The following is a 23,514-nucleotide window of genomic DNA, read 5'->3' on the forward strand; positions in this document are numbered from 1 at the left end:
CTCGCTGTCTCGTATCAACTCGACAGTATTATGTCACAGAGTTTTGATACGGTTTTATCAGACGGACGCTAAACAATAAATTTGATATTAGATAATATAGATACTGTGCTAGGTTGGAGAGACTTCACTGGATAAAAGATGACGTCTGTCGCAAACCAAACTGCCAAATTGCATGAAATGTCCATTTTATGTGAGAAAATTAATAGTGTTCCTAACTAGGTTGAGCGGTAACTGCTTTCGTTATTCAATTTTTGTCTCATTCTTGCAAAATGGGACACTTGAATATAAATGATGACTTGTATCTTTGTCATCTCTATATTTTCCACTGTGGTATGGTAGTGAGATTTGTGTGTATTCTCCAGTGGGGGACACACCACTCCTATGTACAAATGTTCACGTTATACGCTGTAGATAAAGATTGATTTGGACAAAGTTGCTCTGAGACACGTTGCTACAGCAAATCTGTTTCACAATTACTATAATGTGAGAAATTAATACTGCATATAAAAATTTTGTTCAGATTGAATAATGTATACGAGAGTTGTGCCATACTAAGTTAGATATATGGATTGTTTATCTCTGTTTCACATTCAGATAAAACTTGTGACAAATTGGCATGATTAAACCATGTTAGATTTTCCCGTTCTCTCAGGGTTTCCCATAAAACTGCAGTAAAACTGGGTATTGCTGATAGCACAATTGAGTTTTTCTCTGACGATATGTTGACAATTAAAACTGGGATGGGGAACGTTTTGTATATGGGTATGTCGGCTTTCCTGTCCAATTAATGCAAATTAAGATATTGTACTCACATATTTTTTATCTTGCTGTCATTTGATATTTAGATCAGTCACATTTTGAAATATTGTCAATATTTGATATGAATGCAGAAATTGCTTTTAATAAATTGATAACCTGATTATCCGCCGATATATTTTTTTTATTAAAACAAGTTTTCTAGACGTTTGAAAGTCAGGGAGTATTATTAAAGGGACACAATCCACTGATTTTAGTTTAGCTTGAATATGTATGCTTGCTGAAAATTATGTTCTTATTGAGTTTTACATTATGGGGAATAGAGATTAAGTATACAGTGGGGGGCCTGGGTGGCCGAGTGGTTAAGATGTCTCGACATATTACGACAAGCCCTCCACCTCTGGGTGGCAAGTTTGAATCCCATGTGGGGCAGTTGCCAGTAATGACTGCTGGTCTGTGTTTATTCTCCAGGTACTCTGGCTTTCCTCCACCAACAAACCTGGCACGTCCTTACATAACTCTGGCTGTTAATAGGACGTAAGACTAATAAAACTCAAAGTATACTAGGATGTCTATTTTGCCACTAGGCCTCCACCCCCAAGTTGAGAGTTTGAGTCTGGTGCCTTGCTATGTTGGGTAGCTGGATGTTCTTGACTGTAGATATATCACCTTTAAGATTTTCTACTTCCCCAAAACCTACCTGTTATTTCCTGAGATGATCATACTCCTTGAAATACATTTTTCCTTCTTCTGTAAGTGGTGATTAGTCTGATTATTCTACGATGCAGTCAAACCTGTCTATAGAAGACAACAAAGGAACAAAGCTTAGATAAATGTCCTCTATAGACAGGTGTATTTTATACAGAGGTCAGTTTAAAATGCACCAATTGCGGTTGATGAGTCTCAGATCCTTTTTAGACAGGTGTCCTTGTTTTACTGTATGTATTTCTCTTTGTGGACAACCAAACCTAAATACTTCAACATCATACAATTTTGAGAAGGACAAATTATATCAAAACATGTTTATAGAGATCAAAGAGAGATGGTAGTAGAGATACAGCCATGACAAACTGGTGACAATATGGTAGGATAGCAGATAGAAATGTCAGAATTTCTCTGGGTACCTTGGGGACTGTTAATGTGTGTAGCTAGTCACTGATGAATTAGTGATTTAGGGGTTGATTGTAGGACAATTCAAAGGGGGTCAGAGGTCGTCCGCTACATTTTGGCTCTTTACAGGAATATTCTAAACATTTTGGGGACTGGGAATAACACTTTCGGGAACATTGACTCTAAAGTTACGATGTCATAATAATGATCCAGTTTCCATGGACTGTAACAATTCCGGATATTTCCTAATGTCTCCCACTGTGTACCAATACATTAGGAAGGTGCTCCATTACTCTTTACATTGTCACATCAAAACAAGACGCGGAGATGACATCCCGGAAAATGAGATAAAGTGTGTAAGCATGTATGGCATCGTAATGTTGTCAAATTACCATTGATAGTTGGTTCTCAGTGACAGCTATGGGGATGGCGGGGACAGTCGGGAATTGGTAGAAGCACACTCGAATTAAGCGTGATTAAACAATGTGACAAACTGTTATGACAAACCTAATCAAGCATGTGATGCCTCGATCTGATGGGTTTAGCCTGAGAACTGGTTAACGCACCAGGTTCAGCAACATTCTCATAGTCCATTTCTTTAAGGCACTTTGTTTTTGTAAAGTGGTAAAAGCCCCAAGGATACTGGTAGTGACTTGGGAATAATTAGTGGCAAGATGGAATGCAGAACTACTTGTTTGCTTCATTTGACTAGGACTAGAGTGGACATACTGACCAGTGGTCATCTGTCACTGTCCTCATATGTGAGTGGTGGTCAATTCCTTTATAGTCGATATGTTGACTTTTGTTACATAAAAAGTCTAGTCAGTTTATACACATACATTGGAATATTGTGATGTTGGTTGTAAATAAACAAAAACTCCTTTTATGGTTATACTTGTATAACTGGACATATAGATAATTTAAATTTAAATTGCTGTTTCTGCTACGAATATATAACTCGGGACCTTAATTGCTTACTAGTTTAATTTCCAGTAATTCTTCTACCTTATTTGACCCAATAAGCGCCCAGAACGGTTAAACAAATGGGGGATGGGTCAAACACGGTATGCTATAATTTGAAGGTATTTGTAAATGAGCAAAGATTTTATAATAAGCAAAGTTTCTACCTCTGAAGAAATGATTTTTTTAACAAATAATAGCAGTGAGATTATGTATGACATTTAATGTTTGATTCTGCTGGTGTGTTTTCCCTAATGGACCAGGCTGCAGTTTCGGTGAGAATGGACTAACATTGTATAGTTTTTTATTAGCATGGTAACAGGTTTCAGACTATGGAAATATTTATCAATTATGAAATTAACTGACACATGCTCTTGGATATTTAGATTCACAACTGACATGGAATGTGATAGATTACATTTTGTAATAGAATTTGTTTACATACTATCAGAGACATATATGATATAAAAGATTCAACTCAAAGTCATTTAATTCAGACTTTATAAATAGGAATCAACTGAAATTCATCATTTAGATCTGGTGTAAAAGATTCAACTTGAATTTATTATTCAGACCTGTCATGAAAGAATTAATGAAAGAAATCCAAAACAAACTTTCCATTTAGTTAATAATTAGGCGATGATTATCTGTGAACCCATTTTTATAAGATCTGTGAACCCATTTTTATAAGATTTACTCTATATACCGTATTCGACCCAATAAGCGCCCAGGGCGTTTAAAAAATGAAAAGGTGCCAATAAGACGAAGTTATTGCAAACCTTTGCAATTTGTACAGTTTTTGTCTTTATTTATGCCTGGGCAATTGTACAGTTTTTGTCTTTATTTATGCCTGGGCAATTGAAATCGAGGCTTCAAAATGGGGGAAGGGCGCTTATAAAGACAAGGGCGCTTATTGGGTCGAATACAGTATGTGTATTGATCAAAAGACATATACAATTATGAAAGTATATCATATCTATAAATTCATAAGTGATTATAAAATGCTATAGATTTGAAGAAAAACATATTGTATGTCACAATGACCAAAGCTTTGCAGTTCAATTTTAATGCTGTAAAAAAGCCCATACGCCAAATCTCAAAGGATTGGAGGAATTAATTTGCTGTTTCAGAGTAGAGTTACATTTTAGCTGAAATTTATTAATTGAGGAATTTAATTTAATGATAAGACAAATTTCATATAAGCCTGTTTGGTAAACTGTGAAAAAAATTTATTGTGAAATAAATTATTTTGAATTGACAACAAAAATCCTATAAAATGTGAGAAAGTATAATTTGAAAAAAATCTACATTAAACTGCATAGAAATAAAATCAATTAAGATATCATTTACCCAAACAGCATGAAATGGAAGCATGCTCCTTTTAGAAAGTTGTTTGATATCAAGTGAAATATTTTGAATTATTCAAAATACCAATATTAATATTATTGATATAGTGTAGATTTTAAAGAATGCTACAATACAATATATGTAGTACATTCTATTTTTATCATTATTTTTTTAGACATTTTCAATGAATGTAAACTACATTTAAATCATATTTTATATCAAATTATTTCATTAAATTATATAGATAGGTTTAGGTGCATATAAAGTTTAAATGCTTAGTTGTATACATTAAAAAGTTTTCTTATTTATATTTTATTGAATATTCAGAATTATTCTAATTCAGCTATAGAAGCAGCTATTTTTGTATTGATAATTGATTATGTTATATGATACACTACACTACCTGTTATTCCATCTTTGCAGAGTTACATCCCTTGACGGTAGGTATCCATTGTGATGTCATTATTTGTGAGCAAAATTTTTTCACATCATTTTGTCAGGAAAGTATGATGTAATGCTCACAAACACATTACATCACATTCAATGGCTACCCACAAGGGCAGATAACTCTGCAAGATGGAATACTATTTTGAATACATATGTGTTTAGTGGTTGGATGGTACCTATCATGTTATTGAGGATCAATTTTTGGTTGCGGTCCTTTTCTTTGGTCTTAAATTCTGGTAAAGGGTATAGATATTATATTAACTGAATTCAAAGATTCAAATCTTTAAAGATTAAAAAATTGTGTTGTCAATTACATGAACATTATGATTTAGTGCCAAAATGAATTAATTTGACTGATAAAGCAGTCAATTGCCAGTAGATTATGATTTAATGCCAAAATGAGAATTATTTTGATTGATAAACCAGACAATGATGAATGTACTGTCTTTTAATCACACTTATAGATTATTGTAATTGAATTAACACGTTTCTTTCCCTTTAAATGAACATTTTATTATGTTTCTGTCAATTTATTGTTTCATACGTTCATGTCAGTATGCTTTTTTGGTTTTTTTTTAGCTCAAGAGTTTTGAGAACCGCGACAAGACCAAAAGTGAACTTCATCACAGCACACTGGAAAATTTACAACAAAAGAACAGCGGTAAGGATTTTAATCCATTAAACCTCAATATACATTCAATTAAAGTCTATTAAATCATGATATACATTCAATTAATTTCTAATTAAAAAAAGACTGGATTGTCTTTCGTACAGTGTAACCTTTTCAACAATTTGGAAAAATGCCAAAGTACTTTGAGAATCGTCTACATGTTGATCAGACTTGATATTAGGAATAATGGGAAGCCAACTACATGTAGATTAAAATGTTTTAATTGATTCCTGTGAAGGTCACTCAAGGTTGGACAGGAAGCCATACACTACATGTATGTCTAATATAATATATAAATTAAAAAGTCCTAAATACCAAACTGTGTTCAACTTAAGTTATTCAGTATCTGCATATTACAGAGTTATCTGCCCTTGATTAGAAGTACAGTATTGATTCTTATGTCATTTGGTTTTGAGTGTATAACTTCATATTTTTCAGATAAACAATTAGAAATTTTTGCTTACAAACTTCTGATAACTCATTAATATGCAAAGAGTAGCTAATTTACTGACTGGTGTATAAGATTTTTACGTAACCTAAGACAAGTAGCTAAAATGCATACTTGAATGAAGTGCAAAGGTGGTTTTTTTAAACAAACAACCTTGACTTTCCTCTAAGATGATGGGGAATTGTGTTTAAAAAAAATGATTTATAAGCAATGGGCCCAAAGGTGTAGTAGATATTAGGCTTGCAGCATGCAGGGGAAAAATCTAGAAAGTTTGTTCAAATCAATGACCTTGATCTTGGGGCAGCTATGTGTTGAAATCTCTAATGACTTCTTTCAATATGCAAAAGGTCAAGAGAGGTGATGATATTCTTATGTCATAGTCTTGTCAGTCCAGAGGCACTGCACCGATATATAATTAATTTTTTTTATATTTCATGTTGAAGTAAGTGTCAGACTAGGTAAACATGCGATGTTATTTTGCATAATACTGGGTATTAGCTTGTATGAAAATTGTATTATATTTCACGACTGGAGATCTAGGCAGAATCAGAGGGGAAAAAACAGATAGTGAATGTGATAGGCCAGCGTAATAAGGGACCTATAGATCACAATGAAGCACAGATAGAGTGAAAGGACAGGGATAGAAACAAATGTTTCCCCCAACGAGTGACAGCAGACGCTCTGAGGAACAGGGTATTTATCATTCTTAATTGAGTGAAGTATTGTCAAATAGTCCTAAAATAGTTCCACCGTCATTCATTCTATCGTCTCGCTGGGACGGGATGTGTATGGAGTGAAAAAAACACAGCCCACATTTTAGTGAGCGATTTAACGTTATCTCTCTTTTATCAAATCGTGTGAACTGAAAATCTAAATGCTGTAATTTCTAGATACAACATGGCGATTGTGTGAATCTCTCTCTTAATTTTTGATACTTAGAAGCAATTTAAACCTTAAATTTCAGATGGACAGCATTTATAGAAATTTATACTGAGAAATATTGATCTTAAATTTTAGATTGAATTTAATAAAGCATTAATTATTCATTTTCAATATCGGACTCCGTTTTTACTGTGTCACCACGAGTTTAATTGTCAATTGATTTGTACTGTTGAGAGGATAATAATGCCTCATGATGTAAATGGAATTTGAAGTACAGTGTCAAATTATTAGTTATTAAAAATGATTTATTAGAGAGTTTGACTCCTTGTGTCATTGTGGTGTGTTTTAGTTTAGTTTCAGATGTTCACTATACTGTCAAAAAAACTCCATCAACTTGTTTGCTGTCTAATATTGCCAGTTACTGTTTTACTATCAAACCACTAACTAGATACTATAATGTTGCCCATCTATAAACAATATACATGTATTCTGCATAGTAAAGATAAAACAATGTAAATTTCACTCACAAATTAATGATGTTACAATTGATAACTACTTACAAGGGAGGTAACTCATTAATATGCAAAGACGTTATACATATATTATCAAATTTATGCTATCAAGATAGTATCCAAATATTGTCATACTGTCAAAAAGTCATTGACAACTGTTTCAAACTGTCAAAGAAAGCTTCCTTGCTCTGCATGTTATTATTATACTTTCAAAATAAAATAAAAATCCCTATAAACTCAGACACAAATAGCTATCCAAGTGGTAAAAATCTGTAAACTTGAAATGTTTATATACAGAAAGAAGAATTTGTATTTTTCATTTCATCTGCAGAACTTCATATACGTTGTGAGAAGCTTACCAGTGATCTTGAGACATCAAAGAAAAACCTGGCAGAGAACATTGCCCAGAAGGTCAATCTGGAAAACAAATCTAAGGTCAGTATTTTATTTCCATAGATCTCAACAGCTTAAACTATACTAGTTTGAAATCAAGAATCAAGTGTAATGGTTAAGAAAACACAACTATGATTAACTATTTTTACATTATTGTCACAACAGATGCTAGAAGCGGATGTGTTGGAGAAGGTTGCTAGATTTGAAGGAATTATAGAGGAAGTAAGTATACTGTATTGTCTCTGAAAGTTGAATCATGGAATGGTTTTCAACTTTGCGTAGTCTCTCAAATTCATACCTATCAATCAAATTTATCACATAATTAACTGTATAATATGGTAATGTCATCAATAGTGTAAAATATACAGTTGACAGTCCTACTGATAACAGTCAGTCATTGCTGTTAATAATGGTAAAAATGAAGAAATCTGTGTCTGAATGACAACCACAAGTTTTATATTTTAATGAAAAAAAAATTGTTTATATTCTGTATGTGTAGCTGATATTTGATAATTAGTATTAAACATTTATGGCTAATTTATGAATTTTATCAAATTATTACAATAATTTCCATATGATATTACTACCTAGGCCATGTAAGGTCTGTATGACACTGATAAAATATGATTTACGGTCGATAAGTCTCACCATCTGGTAATTGTTATGTATATTTGATGTGATTTTTTTTTTTTTTTTTAATTTTTTTTTTTTTTTTTTTCAAATTTTGTAACACATTTGACATGACAAACGAGGACACTTTCATTCTTCACATACACACACATACACCTTATACTATCAAATATACACCGAGAGAGACGAAAAACAAAAAACAACAGAAAAGAAAAAACAAAGAGAAAGGAAAGAAAGAGAGAGAGACAAAAAAAAAGGTTAGATAAAGGGGAGGGGTAGACAGAGAGATGGTATTTAGAGTGGCATTTGACGTGATTTTTGTGACGCTATAATATTACTGGAAGTTGGGACTAAGTGACAGTAAATTGTATTTTACCCATGTTGTTTTAGGATCTCGAAGCCCCCATATCTAATGATATCCTTGAATTGTAATCTATAAACTAGAACTAATTGACTGTTACATTTATTTGTAAAGCTTGAAGATTCTAAGAAATTACTGAGGAGATATGATACACAGCTTAAACAGAGCCACAAGGAAACCGAGTTCAAAAACCAAGAGTTGGAAAATATCAGGTGAGATTAATTAGTTTAATTCTTTTAATGGAATCATCAGTATATTGTTATATTATATTTAGAATATTCATATTGTATTTGGAATATTTATATTTTATTTGGAACATTCAGATTGTAATTGGAACATTCAGATTGTATTTGGAACATTCAGATTTTATTTTGAATATTCATATTGTATTTGAGTATACGCAAAGCTACAGATATACAAAAAATAGAATACCAACTATTGAATAGTAAAAATGAAAACCAACAATATATTGTAGTAGAAACTCAGAGCAAATTATACCTGGTATGTCATTAACATCGACAGAGTACAATTTTGACAGGAAATTTAAATCTAACCATCAAATCACCAACACATAGCTTGTATATGATACGTTATGTTCATACGCTAGATATATATCATGGAAACACAACTAATGAAAAAAATTCAAGGACTCGTGCCTAATCTTAGAATGATAGAGAAGAGGATAAAATTTACTTTTATATAATTAATGATATTGATAAGAAAGAAGGTAGTTCTATATTATTGCATATTTTAAAATTTATTTATTGCGTGATTTTTGTATAAATAATTTTGAATTTGCCATTGTAGGAAGGAGCTATCTGAACTATGGGGAAATCATAATCAGCTGACAGAACACTCCAGTCAACAGGCCGACCTCATCAGGCAGCTCCAGTCTCTACAACAGGACACACAGAAAAGTAAGCAAGCCGTTACTGGGTTGTAATCAACTTACAGATCTGGGTTTTTTTTTGTATTCAACTTTACTGTTTATGAATAGGTTACTTACCATCTCTGCCAATTTAACTTATTTATCAGCTTATCAAATCAAAACACCTTAAAAGACAATTTTTTTTAATAAAAAGCAACCAAACTGCCTGCAAACATCATATGTCTATAAAAGTCCCATGTCTGTAAAGGCCACTTGTCTGTAAAGGTCACTTGTCAATAAAGGTCACCTGTCAGTAAAGGTCACTTGTCTATAAAGTTCAACAACCTGTCTATTAAGGTCACTTGTCTATAAAGTTCACTTGTCTATAAAGTTCAACAACCAGTTTTTATAAAGTTCAATAAACTGTCTGATAAAGGTCATTTGTCTATAAAAGTCCCATGTCTATAAAGGCCACTTGTCTATAAAGGTCACATGTCTATAAAGTTCAACAACCTGTTTTTAAAGGTCACTTGTCTATAAAGGTCCTTATCTATAACGGTCACATGTCTATAAAGTTCAACAACCTGTTTTTAAAGATCACTTGTCTATAAAGGTCACTTCTCTATAAAGTTCAACAACCTGTTTGTAAAGTTCACAACCTGGCAATAAAGGTCATATGTCTATAAAGGTCCCATGTCTATAAAGGTCACTTGCCTATAAAGGTCAATAGTCTATAAAGTTCAACAACCTGTCTATCAAGGTCACTTGTCTATAATTTTCAACAACTGTCTATAAATGTCAGTTACCCTCTAGCTTTTGTCCGATTAAACACAAAAAATTTAGTTTAAAAAAAGTCAACAAGTCAAAGAATATTTGCCTTTATTACTTAAAAAACCGAATCTTGCTGGAATCTTTTCACATTAAAAATGATATATTAATTAGTGTTTAGTGTTTGTATAAATGACATAGGTTTCTGAAATCTATAGTAATCCTATGTACTTGTGTGTTCCAGTGATGAAGAATGCTGAGGACGCCTATTGTATGGAGGCTACATCTGTACAGGATGTAAGTAGTCTAGTGTATCAAATTAAAATGCTTTTCCCATCCAATGACTCGTTAATCTCTACCTACACACACCGCTACCCTTTCCTAAGGTAGATACTGTACACTACCCCTAGCCAGCCTTCCTTTATCCCTCGATTCATTTCCAGCAGAACCTTGCTATACCAACCAATTTAAAGATACCCCTCTCTTCATTATTGTAATCCTTACTTCTACCGATTCCATTGTTATTAAAACTTCTTTTGTCTAATTATGTCATTATGAGCTAGCCAAAACAGGTTAATGCTTCAAATTCAGAATCAATAGAAATCATTCTGTTCAAAATTTCTCTGTTAAAAATTGAAAAACCACCAAAAGAAAAAAAAAGATTTTATTTTCATATTTACACATTTCATGGGGAGGGGGAGGATGTTACCAAAATAAAAATTAAAAAAAAGGAAAAAAAGATAAGGTAGGCTGAAATTATTTTTTCCATAAACAAAATGGAAAGAAAAACACACCTTTTCCTAATTTTCAGCCAGATGCTAGCATATGTGTATATAATGAATGGAATCTTTCATAGATTTTATTGTGGTGATATAGTGTCAATACATAGACTGTCATTAAGTTATGGAATACTTCACACAAACGGCTAATGTCTTCTTCAAATCCTCCTTGGTTTTTTATCAGACATATTTTGAAGCACCACAAATTTTCCACATTTCAAAGAGTAAATATTTGTGCCTCACTTTTAGCTAAGATGAGACATGTGCAGTGACTGTCTGTCAAGTACAGGCTCTACAAGACGGTGTATGTAAAAACTAAGTGTATCAATATGCTAGATTGCGATAGAAAACTTTGCCTACGGCGAAATTTAAATACTGATCTTGTCTACGATACTTGAGCACTGTTATCATTGTGTTGTGTAATCTCTCAAAGCAAAAGAGTTCCATCTTAAGTGACAGTGCGGTACGTAGCACGCGTGGCCAGCATGGCGCATGAAGATGGCCCACCTGGTAAAAAGCTATGATCTACACATTTCCTGGTCTTGATGTAGGCTATATTTTAAAGATTTATTATTTCATCGCTTTTTGTAAGCGATTGTCACTCCACTAAGAACTCTAATTGAAGTGTAAGGACTGGTGTTTAGTAATTTCCACTTCCTCTGAACGTTCAATGTGGGGGTCATCCTTCCCCTTGCTATCTAGTCAAAGACATTTACTCTACTGTAACCTAATCACATTCACATGTGTACACATGTTGAAAACTTTTTCCCTCCCGAGCCAGGAAGGATTCTGGTGTTTTTAACAGCTTTTGAATCTATTTCCTGTCTTACATTGGTGTAAGGGGGGAAAAAAGGTCGCTTAATTAGTTTTTTTTTCATTCCTTGGTCTCAATATATACATTCAGAACTTATTATATATATTTAAGTGCAATAAGTTTACAAGAGTTTGATTGTTGGACAATATATATTAATAATTGATGTTGTATTTTGTAGTAATTAAAAAAAAAAATCATAGTGATAATGTAATTATATGACATAAACAAAATAACAATGAAAATTTGCTTTATCACCGTAATGATGATCAATGGCAATTTATTGTACGACACTAGTTATTGAAATATTATTACATTTCTATTTCTAATAATATCCAAAATATACCAGATTGCATACTTAAGAAATTAAAATAAGAGAATTAGGGTTACATATGGTAAAATGTGTCACAAAAAAGGTCTAGAGCGGGGAAAATTATATGAAATATATACTGAGTACTTCTAAAAGTTTTGATGCTAGCCAGGGAGTAAAAGCATGAGACATTTGGTCCTGTATATCAGGAGAATGAGGAAGCTTTAAAATGTGTCCTGATGGTGGTTTACTGTACTATATGAGAGAGCATATGACTTAACAACATGTAGGAGGACATTAGTAGTTCAAACAAAGACATTCCAGACAGTAAAATCACCTCTTAGGATAACGAGCTGACATCATTGTCCCACTTCATCGATGACATGTGGTAATTCTATTGTAATTGGGTGAATACTCCTACAGTTGTCAGATAGAGTATGTAAAGGCAGGCTACATGGGTGTAGGAATGGGTTTGTTAACACAGGTATTACAAATAGTTTCTTCTATACAGGTATTACAAATGGTTTCTCGTTAACATGCTCCATGGGTGTGGCAATGGGTTTGTTGTTAACAAACTATACCCCAAGAGAATATATGACTGGGAATCCCAGGGGATCCTGGTCAATCCCAGCGGGATCCTGGTTATATCCTGGCTGGATCACGGTCATGTCCTGGCAGGATCCTGTTAATCCCAGTGGGATCCCGGTCATATAGTACAGTAAACCATCATCCGGTAAATTCCAGCGGGATCCCGGTCATATCCTGTCAGGATCATGGTCAATCCTAGTGGGATCATGGTCAATCCTAGTGGGATCCCAGTCATATATATTGGCTAGATTGCGGTCATATCAGGGCAGGATCCTGGGACAAAATCCCTGTGAGATCCTAGGGAAATATACAAATGAATCCTATCTTTTGAAATATTGATCATAAATAATTTTGCTTTTTTCAATGAAAAAAAAATCATTTTTGTATACAGTTCTGTTTTAAACATAGAATTAATACTTGTCATCAAATAAAATCTGAGATATGTTACAACAGCTAGACAATTAACAAAAAGATACTCATCAACTCAAGCCATTTCTTGACCTTCAAATGTTATGGAATTTTGATTTGCACTAAAGTTGTTCTTTTCATACTTCTGTAAACTTACAATAGTACACACAGCAAAATATTACTAGATTCAGCTAAAACTTATAAATACTTATTATTGCCCCCATTGCCTAATGGTAACTTGTTTATCAATAAATGACTTTGCACTTTCATCACTCAGAAAGATCATGCTTCAAGGTTACAGGTCATTTCAAATTAAAAAAAACCCACTATTGTGAATGCAATATATGAATTTCTTTAATTTTATTTTCTTTCAGGCTTATAAAATGACTTTGGTAAGATTATGAAACTTACCCAAATTGCTGATGTCCTATGATTCACAAATGTACAAAACTACCCAACCTGGTAATCTCCTTAATGTCGAACTGCCCAAACACAAAAGAGTCATGTGAAATCCCAGTTGGGATCCAGGTTTTCTAATTTCTAGATTGTCAAATACTGCTGGGATCCTGCCGGGATTCGGTATGAATCCCACCGGGATCCTGGTTGAAATTTTCTCTTGGCATTTTACAAATAGTTTCTCATAATCAAACTATACAGGTATTACAAATAGTTTCTCATAATCAAACTATACAGATATTACAAATGGCTTCTCATAATCAAACTATACAGGTATTACAAATGGTTTCTCATAATCAAACTATACAGATATTACAAATGGTTTCTCATAATCAAACTATACAGGTATTACAAATGGTTTCTCATAATCAAACTATACAGGTATTACAAATGGTTTCTCATAATCAAACTATACAGGTATTACAAATGGTTTCTCATAATCAAACTATACAGGTATTACAAATAGTTTCTCATAATCAAACTATACAGGTATTACAAATGGTTTCTCATAATCAAACTATACAGATATTACAAATAGTTTCTCATAATCAAACTATACAGGTATTACAAATGGTTTCTCATAATCAAACTATACAGGTATTACAAATGGTTTCTCATAATCAAACTATACAGATATTACAAATGGTTTCTCATAATCAAACTATACAGGTATTACAAATGGTTTCTCATAATCAAACTATACAGGTATTACAAATGGTTTCTCATAATCAAACTATATAAGTATTACAAATGGTTTCTCATAATCAAACTATACAGGTATTACAAATAGTTCCTCATAATCAAACTATATAAGTATTACAAATGGTTTCTCATAATCAAACTATACAAATATTACAAATGGTTTCTCATAATCAAACTATACAGATATTACAAATGGTTTCTCATAATCAAACTATACAGGTATTACAAATGGTTTCTCATAATCAAACTATACAGATATTACAAATGGTTTCTCATAATCAAACTACACAGATATTACAAATGGTTTCTCATAATCAAACTATAAAGGTATTACAAATGGTTTCTCATAATCAGACTACACAGATATTACAAATGGTTTCTCATAATCAAACTATACAGATATTACAAATGGTTTCTCATAATCAAACTATACAGATATTACAAATGGTTTCTCATAATCAAACTATACAGGTATTACAAATGGTTTCTCATAATCAAACTATACAGGTATTACAAATAGTTTCTCATAATCAGACTACACAGATGTTACAAATGGTTTCTTGTTTTTCATATCATGGTATGTTATTCATTTTTCTTTAAAGATGTATACAGAGCTGACCCACAGGTATGACAAGTCAAAAAAGATGGAGTCCGATCTGCGACATCAAGTCCACTCTCTTCGGAAGGTAAAATTCAAACACGGAGATTTTGAAATAATCTGATTTATAAATATCATTAATCAAGATGGTTATTTGATATATTTATTGAACCCTCAGTTTAGTTTCTAAGGCAAGCTTGGCCATGGACTAGTTAGATATCTATAGGTTATTACATCCTCACTGAAGCATGCTAGCTTAGTTATTGGCCAGTGACTTGGGTCCAAGTGTTTTACGAACTAAATTGGAAAGACGTGACATTTTACAATAGAGTGTCATGCTCCACGAAGAGTTCCATGTTTCTTCGTACACTAGCAGCATGGTACGGGTCCCATGAGGGGTCGCCCATATTTTTGGAGGGTGTCTACCACTGATAATGTGAGAGACATGTCAATCTAAACCTCGGTGATACATAGCCTGCGATTCCTAGTCCCGCAACCCAACCAACCTGACCCGTCGCTTGGCATGTACAAAGACACTCTTTCTGTCCCGAAATAACAGGCCCTCCAGAGATTTGTTTGAACGAGATGAGGCCCGAACACACCACATCAACTCTATTTTCCGCCTATTGACTACATGTACAGATGTCTTTAAAATGGTCCCTTTACTGTTCTACAGCATGCATTGCTTCTAACTCTTCATCAATTCCCTTCAATTGTCAGTATTGGAATTTGGCCGTTATTCCAATAGTCACATGTAAACGGACTGGAGACAGTAACTACATGACATTCCATGGGACTCTTAGTGTTTTATTCTGTTACAGTCACGGTAACCATGGAAACAGCCAAATTATGTAAATGTTATCAATTTCTCCGGATTTATTTTAAATCAATTCAGATAAATGTACGATTTGTTTATCGTGTTTCTCTTTTATGCTTTTTTTTTACCGCTGTGTTTTATGTCTTTGCCATGAAATGGGAGGAGAGAAGATAGTGTTACCCTGTTTATTCAACCGTGTCCCACCCTGCCCTGTCCAAACGGATCCTGTCAAATCTTTTGACAATGCGTTAAAAGTAATTAAAAAGAGCTTTTATTATAGATAAACACATTCACATAGTGGTACATAAGAGAGTGAACGAAGGGTATTATGAATATAAAAACTGATAGTTTTATGATTTTCCTTTTTATTGAATTTTGATGTCACAAACAGATATATTAGATTCTATGATGGTCACATTATGATTTTTCTTTTTATTGAATTTTGATGTCACAAACAGATATATTAGATTCTATGATGGTCACATTGTTTGACTTAGAACAAATACTATTTTTAGATAATTCCATAGATGAACTATATATAAAAATTGAACAGCAGTTTATTCTTTAGTTGAACTTTGATGTCAATTTTTTCTCTGAATCCAGATCCCATAAGACATAATCTGTTTAATATTGATAATTTCCAAACCTTGTTAAATGGTTTGTTGTTGAGTGACATTATCCTGACCAAAGATTTAGGCTCAGCTTAGATAGCGTTATTATATCTAGATCTAATCTAAACCAATAGACCTGCTGTCTGTGTGCAAATAAAATACCAAAGACTGTCCCTGTGTTCAAATTTGATAAAAACTGTCTATTTGGTACAGTTGTTGAGTTTATATCTGTCCTTTGGAGTTCACATCTTATCGTCATGGGACACCGTCACAGAAGCAAAATCGCTAACTAAGTTAGTTGTTATTTTTTTTGGTCTGATAGAATTCCGATGGGGATTCAACAAAGAAGAGTAAAGGAGATGAAGACAATCACCAGTCTCATATCATAGCTGTGTAATGGCTTCATTCCCCGCTTGACTGTACTGACAATCGTCATTTTTACTGTCATATACAGCGGTAAAAACATGGACAGTTATAGTCAAAAGAGAGCCTATGTCTTCCTGGACAAATCTATTAGAGATGTAGGTTTGTCAGCATGTCATATTTGTTTACTTAAACGTAATGATAGCCTGACAAACAGCATCTTTTATTACACAGAGACTAATATGCATTGCGGTGTCGACATCCCAGGGGTATTGTCAAGTGAAATGTCCTCACAGCTATATGGCTGTCAATAGTATGCTTCTCTGCCATATGGCCAACCCGATGTCCTTAGAGACTGTAAAAGTTAATAAAATACTCACTTCAATAGCCAACTACCAAATTAGACCCGAAATGTTTTCCCTCAACCAAAATGACATTAGCTTATTGTCGTCAAGTGGCGAGCATTGTTGATCATCATAGACAGGGAACTACCAATTTTCATTTGTATGTAAGACAGCGCATGAGAATCCTCTGGAGTGGCCCATCGTTTTATTTAGGTGGCATTAAGGACGAAGATAAATAAAATGTATGTCATTTTTAAATTGCAAGGGCTGGCTTTTGACAAAGACATGCCACAATAGATCAGTATAAGTTTTGTGTGTTGGTGGCCTAGGACTGTCCCAGCGGACGTCGCTCTGTATCACAGAGTGAGGCTGCACTTTTCAGGGTATCACACAAGTTTTAAGTGTAATGCCAGCGTGGAGCAAATAAACGACACTAGGTCGTACATAAATATGATATTCCAATTATATCCCGTGGCAACCTGTCTGTTTGTTTCTCACCTATGGCAAATTGTCATTGGGCAAATGACCATCAATAAGCTAGGCTGGCCTCCCCTGGGGCCCACTAGGAATCTGCTCCACAAATTAACTTATTCATATTATATTCATATTTCCAGCCATCAACAAAATTTGGTTGTGTGTTTGCGAGTGTATTGATCCGGTTAGTGCTGTACCGCGTGCAGGATTCTGTCCAACTCATCACGTCCGAACTGTCATAAGTTCCAAATTTTCTTCGCCTCTACGCTCCCATCTTGTCATCAATTTCTTGTTCCTTGGCACTTCGGACGATGAATCATTAGACACTGTCTTTCCTCATCATAATCGGAGGTGTTGGGCTTGGTTTATTGAGAGGACCAGGTGCTCCCAAATTCACACCTTGGTCCGAGACATTCATGACAGGAGCGTACCCTAATTTGCGAGTAATCTCCCAAAATGGAAATTAACAGTGCAATTACGTTTTGGGTCTTGCACCCCGGTCCTATCGGGCAATTCACGACGCACCTTGTGATCCTGCTCCATGAACCCAGTCACATTGTGTTCTTTTCCTAGCTTTCTTATTTCCTGTTTCCTTCTCATCTATATGGTTATACATATATGTATGATATTATGTTTCATTAGCTTTGTGGTGATGAACTGAGTAAAGAAAGGGGAATTGTGTTACCGATCATTGCATACATAATATTTCTTACGCTTAATTTTTATTATTATTAATGGTGTTGAGGAAGTGGAGAGGGAAAGAAAGGGTGAAGAAAGGGAAGATGGTTTGATAGAGAAAGAAGGGGCCAATGTGTAATAAGGGGTAATATTGTAATGAAAGGGAAGATGGTATGAGGGAGATAGAAGCGGGCGATGTGTAGTAAGGGATGATAGGGTTATGAAAGGAAAGATGGGACGATAGAGAAAGAAGGAGCCAATGTGTAGTAAGGGGTGATTGGGTAATGAAATGAAAGATGATATGAGGGAGAAAGAAGGGGCCGATGTGTAATAAGGGGTAATATTGTAATGAAAGGGAACATGGTATGGGGGAGAAAAAAGGGGCCGATGTGTAGTAAGGGGTGATAGGGTAATGAAAAGAAAGATGGTATGAGGGAGAAAGATGGATGTGATTGAAGGGATGATAGAAAAGCAGAGATTAGATGAGGGAGAGATGGATATAGGAAAAGGAAAGGGAAAATGGAATGAGGGACTGAGCTGGTTGGTAGGAAAGGGGTGAATGGGTAAGGAGAAAAAAGAAAGGCAGAGGGAGAGAAAAGGTTGTTAGGAAAGGGGTGATTGGGTAAGGAGAAAACAGAAAGGGGGAGGGAGAGAGAAAGTTGTTAGGAAAGGGGTGATTGGGTAAAGAGAAGAAATAAAGGGGGAGGAGAGAAAAGGTTAGGAAAGGGGTGATTGCGTAAGGAGAAAACAGAAAGGGGGAGGAGAGAAAAGTTGTTAGGAAAGGGGTGATTGGGTAAGGAGAAAACAGAAAGGGGGAGGGAGAGAGAAAGTTGTTAGGAAAGGAGTGATTGGGTAAGGAGAAAACAGAAAGGGGGAGGGAGAGAGAAAGTTGTTAGGAAAGGGGTGATTGGGTAAGGTGAAATCAGAAAGGGGAGGGAGAGAGGAAAGCTGTTAGGAAAGGGGTGATTGGGTAAGGTGAAATCAGAAAGGGGGGGAGAGAGAGAGCTGTTAGGAAAGGGGTGATTGGGTGGAAAGGGAGGAGAGAAACAGAGGGTGATTGGGTAAGGGAAAAAAAGGGAGGAGAGAAAGTTGTTAGGAAAGGGGTGATTGGGTAAGGAGAAAACAGAAAGGGGGAGGGAGAGAGAAGGTTCTTAGGAAAGGGGTGATTGGGTAAGGTGAAATCAGAAAGGGGAGGGAGAGAGAAAGTTGTTAGGAAAAGGGGTGGTTGGGTAAGGGGAGAAAAATAAAGGGGGGGAGGAGAGAAAAGTGTTAGGAAAGGGATGATTGGGTAAGGAGAAAACAGAAAGGGGGAGGGAGAGAGAAAGTTGTTAGGAAAGGGGTGATTGGGTAAGGAGAAAACAGAAAGGGGGAGGGAGAGAGAAAGTTGTTAGGAAAGGGGTGATTGGGTAAGGAGAAAACAGAAAGGGGGAGGGAGAGAGAAGGTTGTTAGGAAAGGGGTGATTGGGTAAGGTGAAAACAGAAAGGGGGAGGGAGAGAGAAAGTTGTTAGGAAAGGGGTGATTGGGTAAGGAGAAAACAGAAAGGGGGAGGGAGAGAGAAGGTTGCAGATAAGAAGTGGTGATCGGAAAAGGAAAGATTGGATAAGGAGAGAGAAATAAGGAGTGGGTAGAGAAAGAAAGGAAAATTAGGTTGAGGGAAAGAGATAGGTGTGATTGGTGGGATGATAGGAAAATGAAAGGAAAGATTGGATGAGGGAGAAAGAACTAGGTATGAGAAAAGGGGCGATAGAGTAAAGAAATTAAAGATGGAGTGTGATGAGGGGAAATTAATGACAAGATTATTGGGGAAGGGAGGAAAGGTGAAGGAGAAATGGAGTGAGGAAGGTGGATGTGAAGAAAGGGATGTCAGGGTAAGGAATGAAAGATAAGATTGAGAAGGGATGTCAGGGGAAAAGTGATCGAGTGAAGAAAGGAAAAATGGGGTGAGGGAGGGATAAAGAAAGGGATAAAAGGTATTATTTGGTGATAGAATGAGTGATGAAGATGGGGTTAGGGATGGAAATAAGGATGAGAGAAGGAAATGAAATGACATGCATATCAAAAGCAAAAATGGGGTAAGAGAGAGAGAGAAAGAAAGAGTGAGGGAGAAGAGGTGTGAAGGTAGAGGTGATAGGGTGAAGAAAAGAAAGATGGGAATGGGAGATGAAGGTGAAATTAGAGAGACAGATTGGATGTGTGGGAGGCAGAGGGAGATTAAAGGAAGCAGATGGAGTGAGATTATAGTGATATGGGCTTAAGTAGGAAAAGAGAATAAGGTAGGGATAGATCTGTAATTATGTAATCACTGCATGTAACACTAGTTGTAACAATACACAGTAATCACATAAATGTCATTTAGTATGCTGAGACGGGACACTACTGGGGGACACATGTTAAGGACACTGCTGGGGGACACATGTACAGGACATCAATAGGGGACGTGTGTACTTTACTCTGGGTATAAAAATGTACACATGACCTTGTAATAGCAAAACTCAACATATAGCACTGCAATAAACTAATAAAGAAATATTAGAATTAGAAAATTACAATCCACCACCAGTTGAATATCAAGCTCTATATTTGTTGTAACATATAGTAGATGAATTGTCATAGTTCACGTCACTGTGACCTACTTTTCATATACCGCACACCTACCCACCTAAAACCTGAACTTAATATGAAATCAAATGACAAATAAAAAAGGTGTAGGTGCTCAAACAAGGACAACATTGACAAACTCTTACATGTGTCAAGTCCAAAGGGCCAAAATTTTGACTATTCATCGCATGACTTGGGAATGGTATAGTTTGGGATAGAGTTAAGAATAGACAGAATCTGGGATGGAGTTGAAGAAAAGAGTTTGAGAGTGGCTTTTATTTGAGAAAAGAGTTTGAGTTAGAGTTTAGGAAAGAGAATTATAGTGCATTTGAGAAGAAAGTAGAGTTTGATTTTAGAAAGGATAGAATTTGGATTAGAGTTGAAAAGAGGTAGAATTTGAGTTAGAGTTGAGAGAGTCAACTTTAGGCCTTTTTTGTAGGATTTAGAGAGTAGAGATTGGGGAAGGGTTAAATTGAAGAGTGGGTAGAGTTTGGGGTAGAGTTAAATTGAAGAGTGGGTAGAGTTTGGGGTAGGGTTAAATTGAAGAGTGGGTAGAGTTTTAAATAATGTTGAGAAGTGGAATACTTTGAGGTTGATTTCATGAGATAGCTGAGGAAGGGTAGAGTTACGGTAGACTATGGGAAGGTAGAGTTACAGTAGACTATGGGAAGGTTAGAGTTACGGTAGACTATGGGAAGAGTAGAGTTACAGTAGACTTTGGGAAGAGTAGAGTTACAGAAGACTATGGGAAGGTAGAGTTACAGTAGACTTTGGGAAGGGTAGAGTTACAGTAGACTTTGGGAAGGTAGAGTTATGGTAGACTATGGGAAGAGTAAAGTTACAGTAGACTATAGGAAGGGTAGAGTTACGGTAGACTATGGAAGGGTAGAGTTACAGTAGACTTTGGGAAGGTAGAGTTACGGTAGACTATGGGAAGGTTAGAGTTACAGTAGACTTTGGGAAGTGTAGAGTTTCGGTAGACTATGGGAAGGGTAGAGTTACAGTAGACTTTGGGAATGGTAGAGTTACAGTAGACTTTGTTAAGGGTAGATTTACAATAGACTTTAGGAAGGGTAGAGTTACAGTAGACTTTGGGAAGGGTAAAGTTATGGTAGACTTTGGGAAGAGTAGAGTTACAGTAGACTTTGGGAAGGGTAGAGTTACAGTAGACTTTAAGAAGGGTAGAGTTACAGTAGACTTTGGGAAGGTTAGAGTTACAGTAGACTTTGGGAAGGGTAAAGTTATGGTAGACTTTGGGATGGGTGGAGTTATGGTAGACTTTGGGAAGGGTAGAGTTATGGTATACTTTGGGAATGGTAGAGTTACAGTAGACTTTGGGAAGGGTAGAGTTATGGTAGACTTTGGGAAGGGTAGAGTTACAGTAGACTTTGGGAAGTGTAGAATTATGGTAGACTTTGGGAAGGGTAGAGTTATGGTAGACTTTGGGAAGGGTAGAGTTATGGTATACTTTGGGAATGGTAGAGTTACAGTAGACTTTGGGAAGGGTAGAGTTATGGTAGTCTTTGGGAAGGGTAGAGTTACAGTAGACTTTGGGAAGGGTAGAGTTACAGTAGACTTTGGGAAGGGTAGAGTTATGGTAGACTTTGGGAAGGGTAGAGTTATGGTATACTTTGGGAATGGTAGAGTTACAGTAGACTTTGGGAAGGGTAGAGTTATGGTAGACTTTGGGAAGGGTAGAGTTACAGTAGACTTTGGGAAGGGTAGAGTTACAGTAGACTTTGGGAAGGGTAGAGTTACAGTAGACTTTGGGAAGGGTAGAGTTACAGTAGACTTTGGGAAGGGTAGAGTTATGGTAGACTTTGGGAAGGGTAGAGATATGGTAGACTTTGGGAAGGGTAGAGTTACAGTAGACTTTGGGAAAAGTAGCATTTATGGTAGACTAAGGGAAGGGTAGAGTTACAGTAGACTTTGGGAAGGTTTGGGTTATGGTAGACTTTGGGATGGTAGAGTTATGGTAGACTATGGGAAGGGTAGAGTTATGGTAGACTTTGGGAAGGGTAGAGTTACAGTAGACTTTGGGAAGGGTAGAGTTATGGTAGACTTTGGGAAGGGTAGAGTTACAGTAGACTTTGGGAAGGTTAGAGTTACAGTAGACTTTAAGAAGGGTAGAGTTACAGTATACTATGGGAAGGTTAGAGTTACAGTAGACTTTGGGAAGGGTAGAGTTATGGTAGACTTTGGGAAGGGTATAGTTACGTTAGAATTCGGGAAGGGTAGTGTTTTTGGTAGATTCATGAATAAAGTAGAACAATTGGGGAAATGTGATCAGGTTTCCATAGTGAAATGTAGGTTACTATAGTGAAAGGTAATACTGAAGCTTAATAAACACTGTTAAACGTGTAAACCGTAACTGCAAATGATTGCTATTGGATTTGTTCTTTAGGAAATGATGGAGAAGGATGATATCATAGCAAACCTACAAAGTAAGGTGGATCGACGACAAAGGAAACGAAACAAAGGGGCTTCCACACTCAATGGCAGTTTCCTAGCAGAAGATAGGGTAGGTTTCTAATAAATAGTAAAACCTTACATAGCACTACCGACTTTGTCAAGAGTCTTTTGGGGTCATTCTTATTATGTTGTTGGAAGTTTAAATAAATATTGCAGCAGCATTGTTGCGGACATATATATACTTCTGATTAAATATTTTTGAAGACATATGTCAATTAATGATTTGAAAAATAATAGAGTCATACAAGGCTTGCGACCTATTTTGTTTGATATAACCCAAATGTATGTGGTGGATATGTAGGTACCTGTAATGAGACTTCCTAATCGTAAGAATTCTCCCTGAAATATCAGA

General features: G+C 35.4%; 1 protein-coding gene across 5 annotated transcripts in view; it reads left to right on the plus strand.

The window, feature by feature from the left end:
• The window catches only part of LOC138333472 (centlein-like), a 71,907-nt gene that overhangs the window by 20,832 nt on the left and 27,561 nt on the right, over window positions 1-23,514 (plus strand). For 4 of the 5 annotated variants that reach the window (XM_069281871.1, XM_069281875.1, XM_069281873.1 and 1 more), the window contains exons 7-15: window positions 3,090-3,101; window positions 5,200-5,281; window positions 7,464-7,567; window positions 7,691-7,747; window positions 8,631-8,728; window positions 9,324-9,433; window positions 10,397-10,449; window positions 14,809-14,892; window positions 23,095-23,211. In XM_069281871.1, coding sequence (XP_069137972.1) covers window positions 3,090-3,101; window positions 5,200-5,281; window positions 7,464-7,567; window positions 7,691-7,747; window positions 8,631-8,728; window positions 9,324-9,433; window positions 10,397-10,449; window positions 14,809-14,892; window positions 23,095-23,211 — 717 coding nt within the window. The remainder of the gene's footprint in view (window positions 1-3,089; window positions 3,102-5,199; window positions 5,282-7,463; window positions 7,568-7,690; window positions 7,748-8,630; window positions 8,729-9,323; window positions 9,434-10,396; window positions 10,450-14,808; window positions 14,893-23,094; window positions 23,212-23,514) is intronic. The other variant, XM_069281874.1, reaches the window with a different exon arrangement.

The sequence above is a fragment of the Argopecten irradians genome, chromosome 10 (assembly GCF_041381155.1).
Source record: "Argopecten irradians isolate NY chromosome 10, Ai_NY, whole genome shotgun sequence".
Lineage (NCBI taxonomy): Eukaryota > Metazoa > Mollusca > Bivalvia > Pectinida > Pectinidae > Argopecten > Argopecten irradians.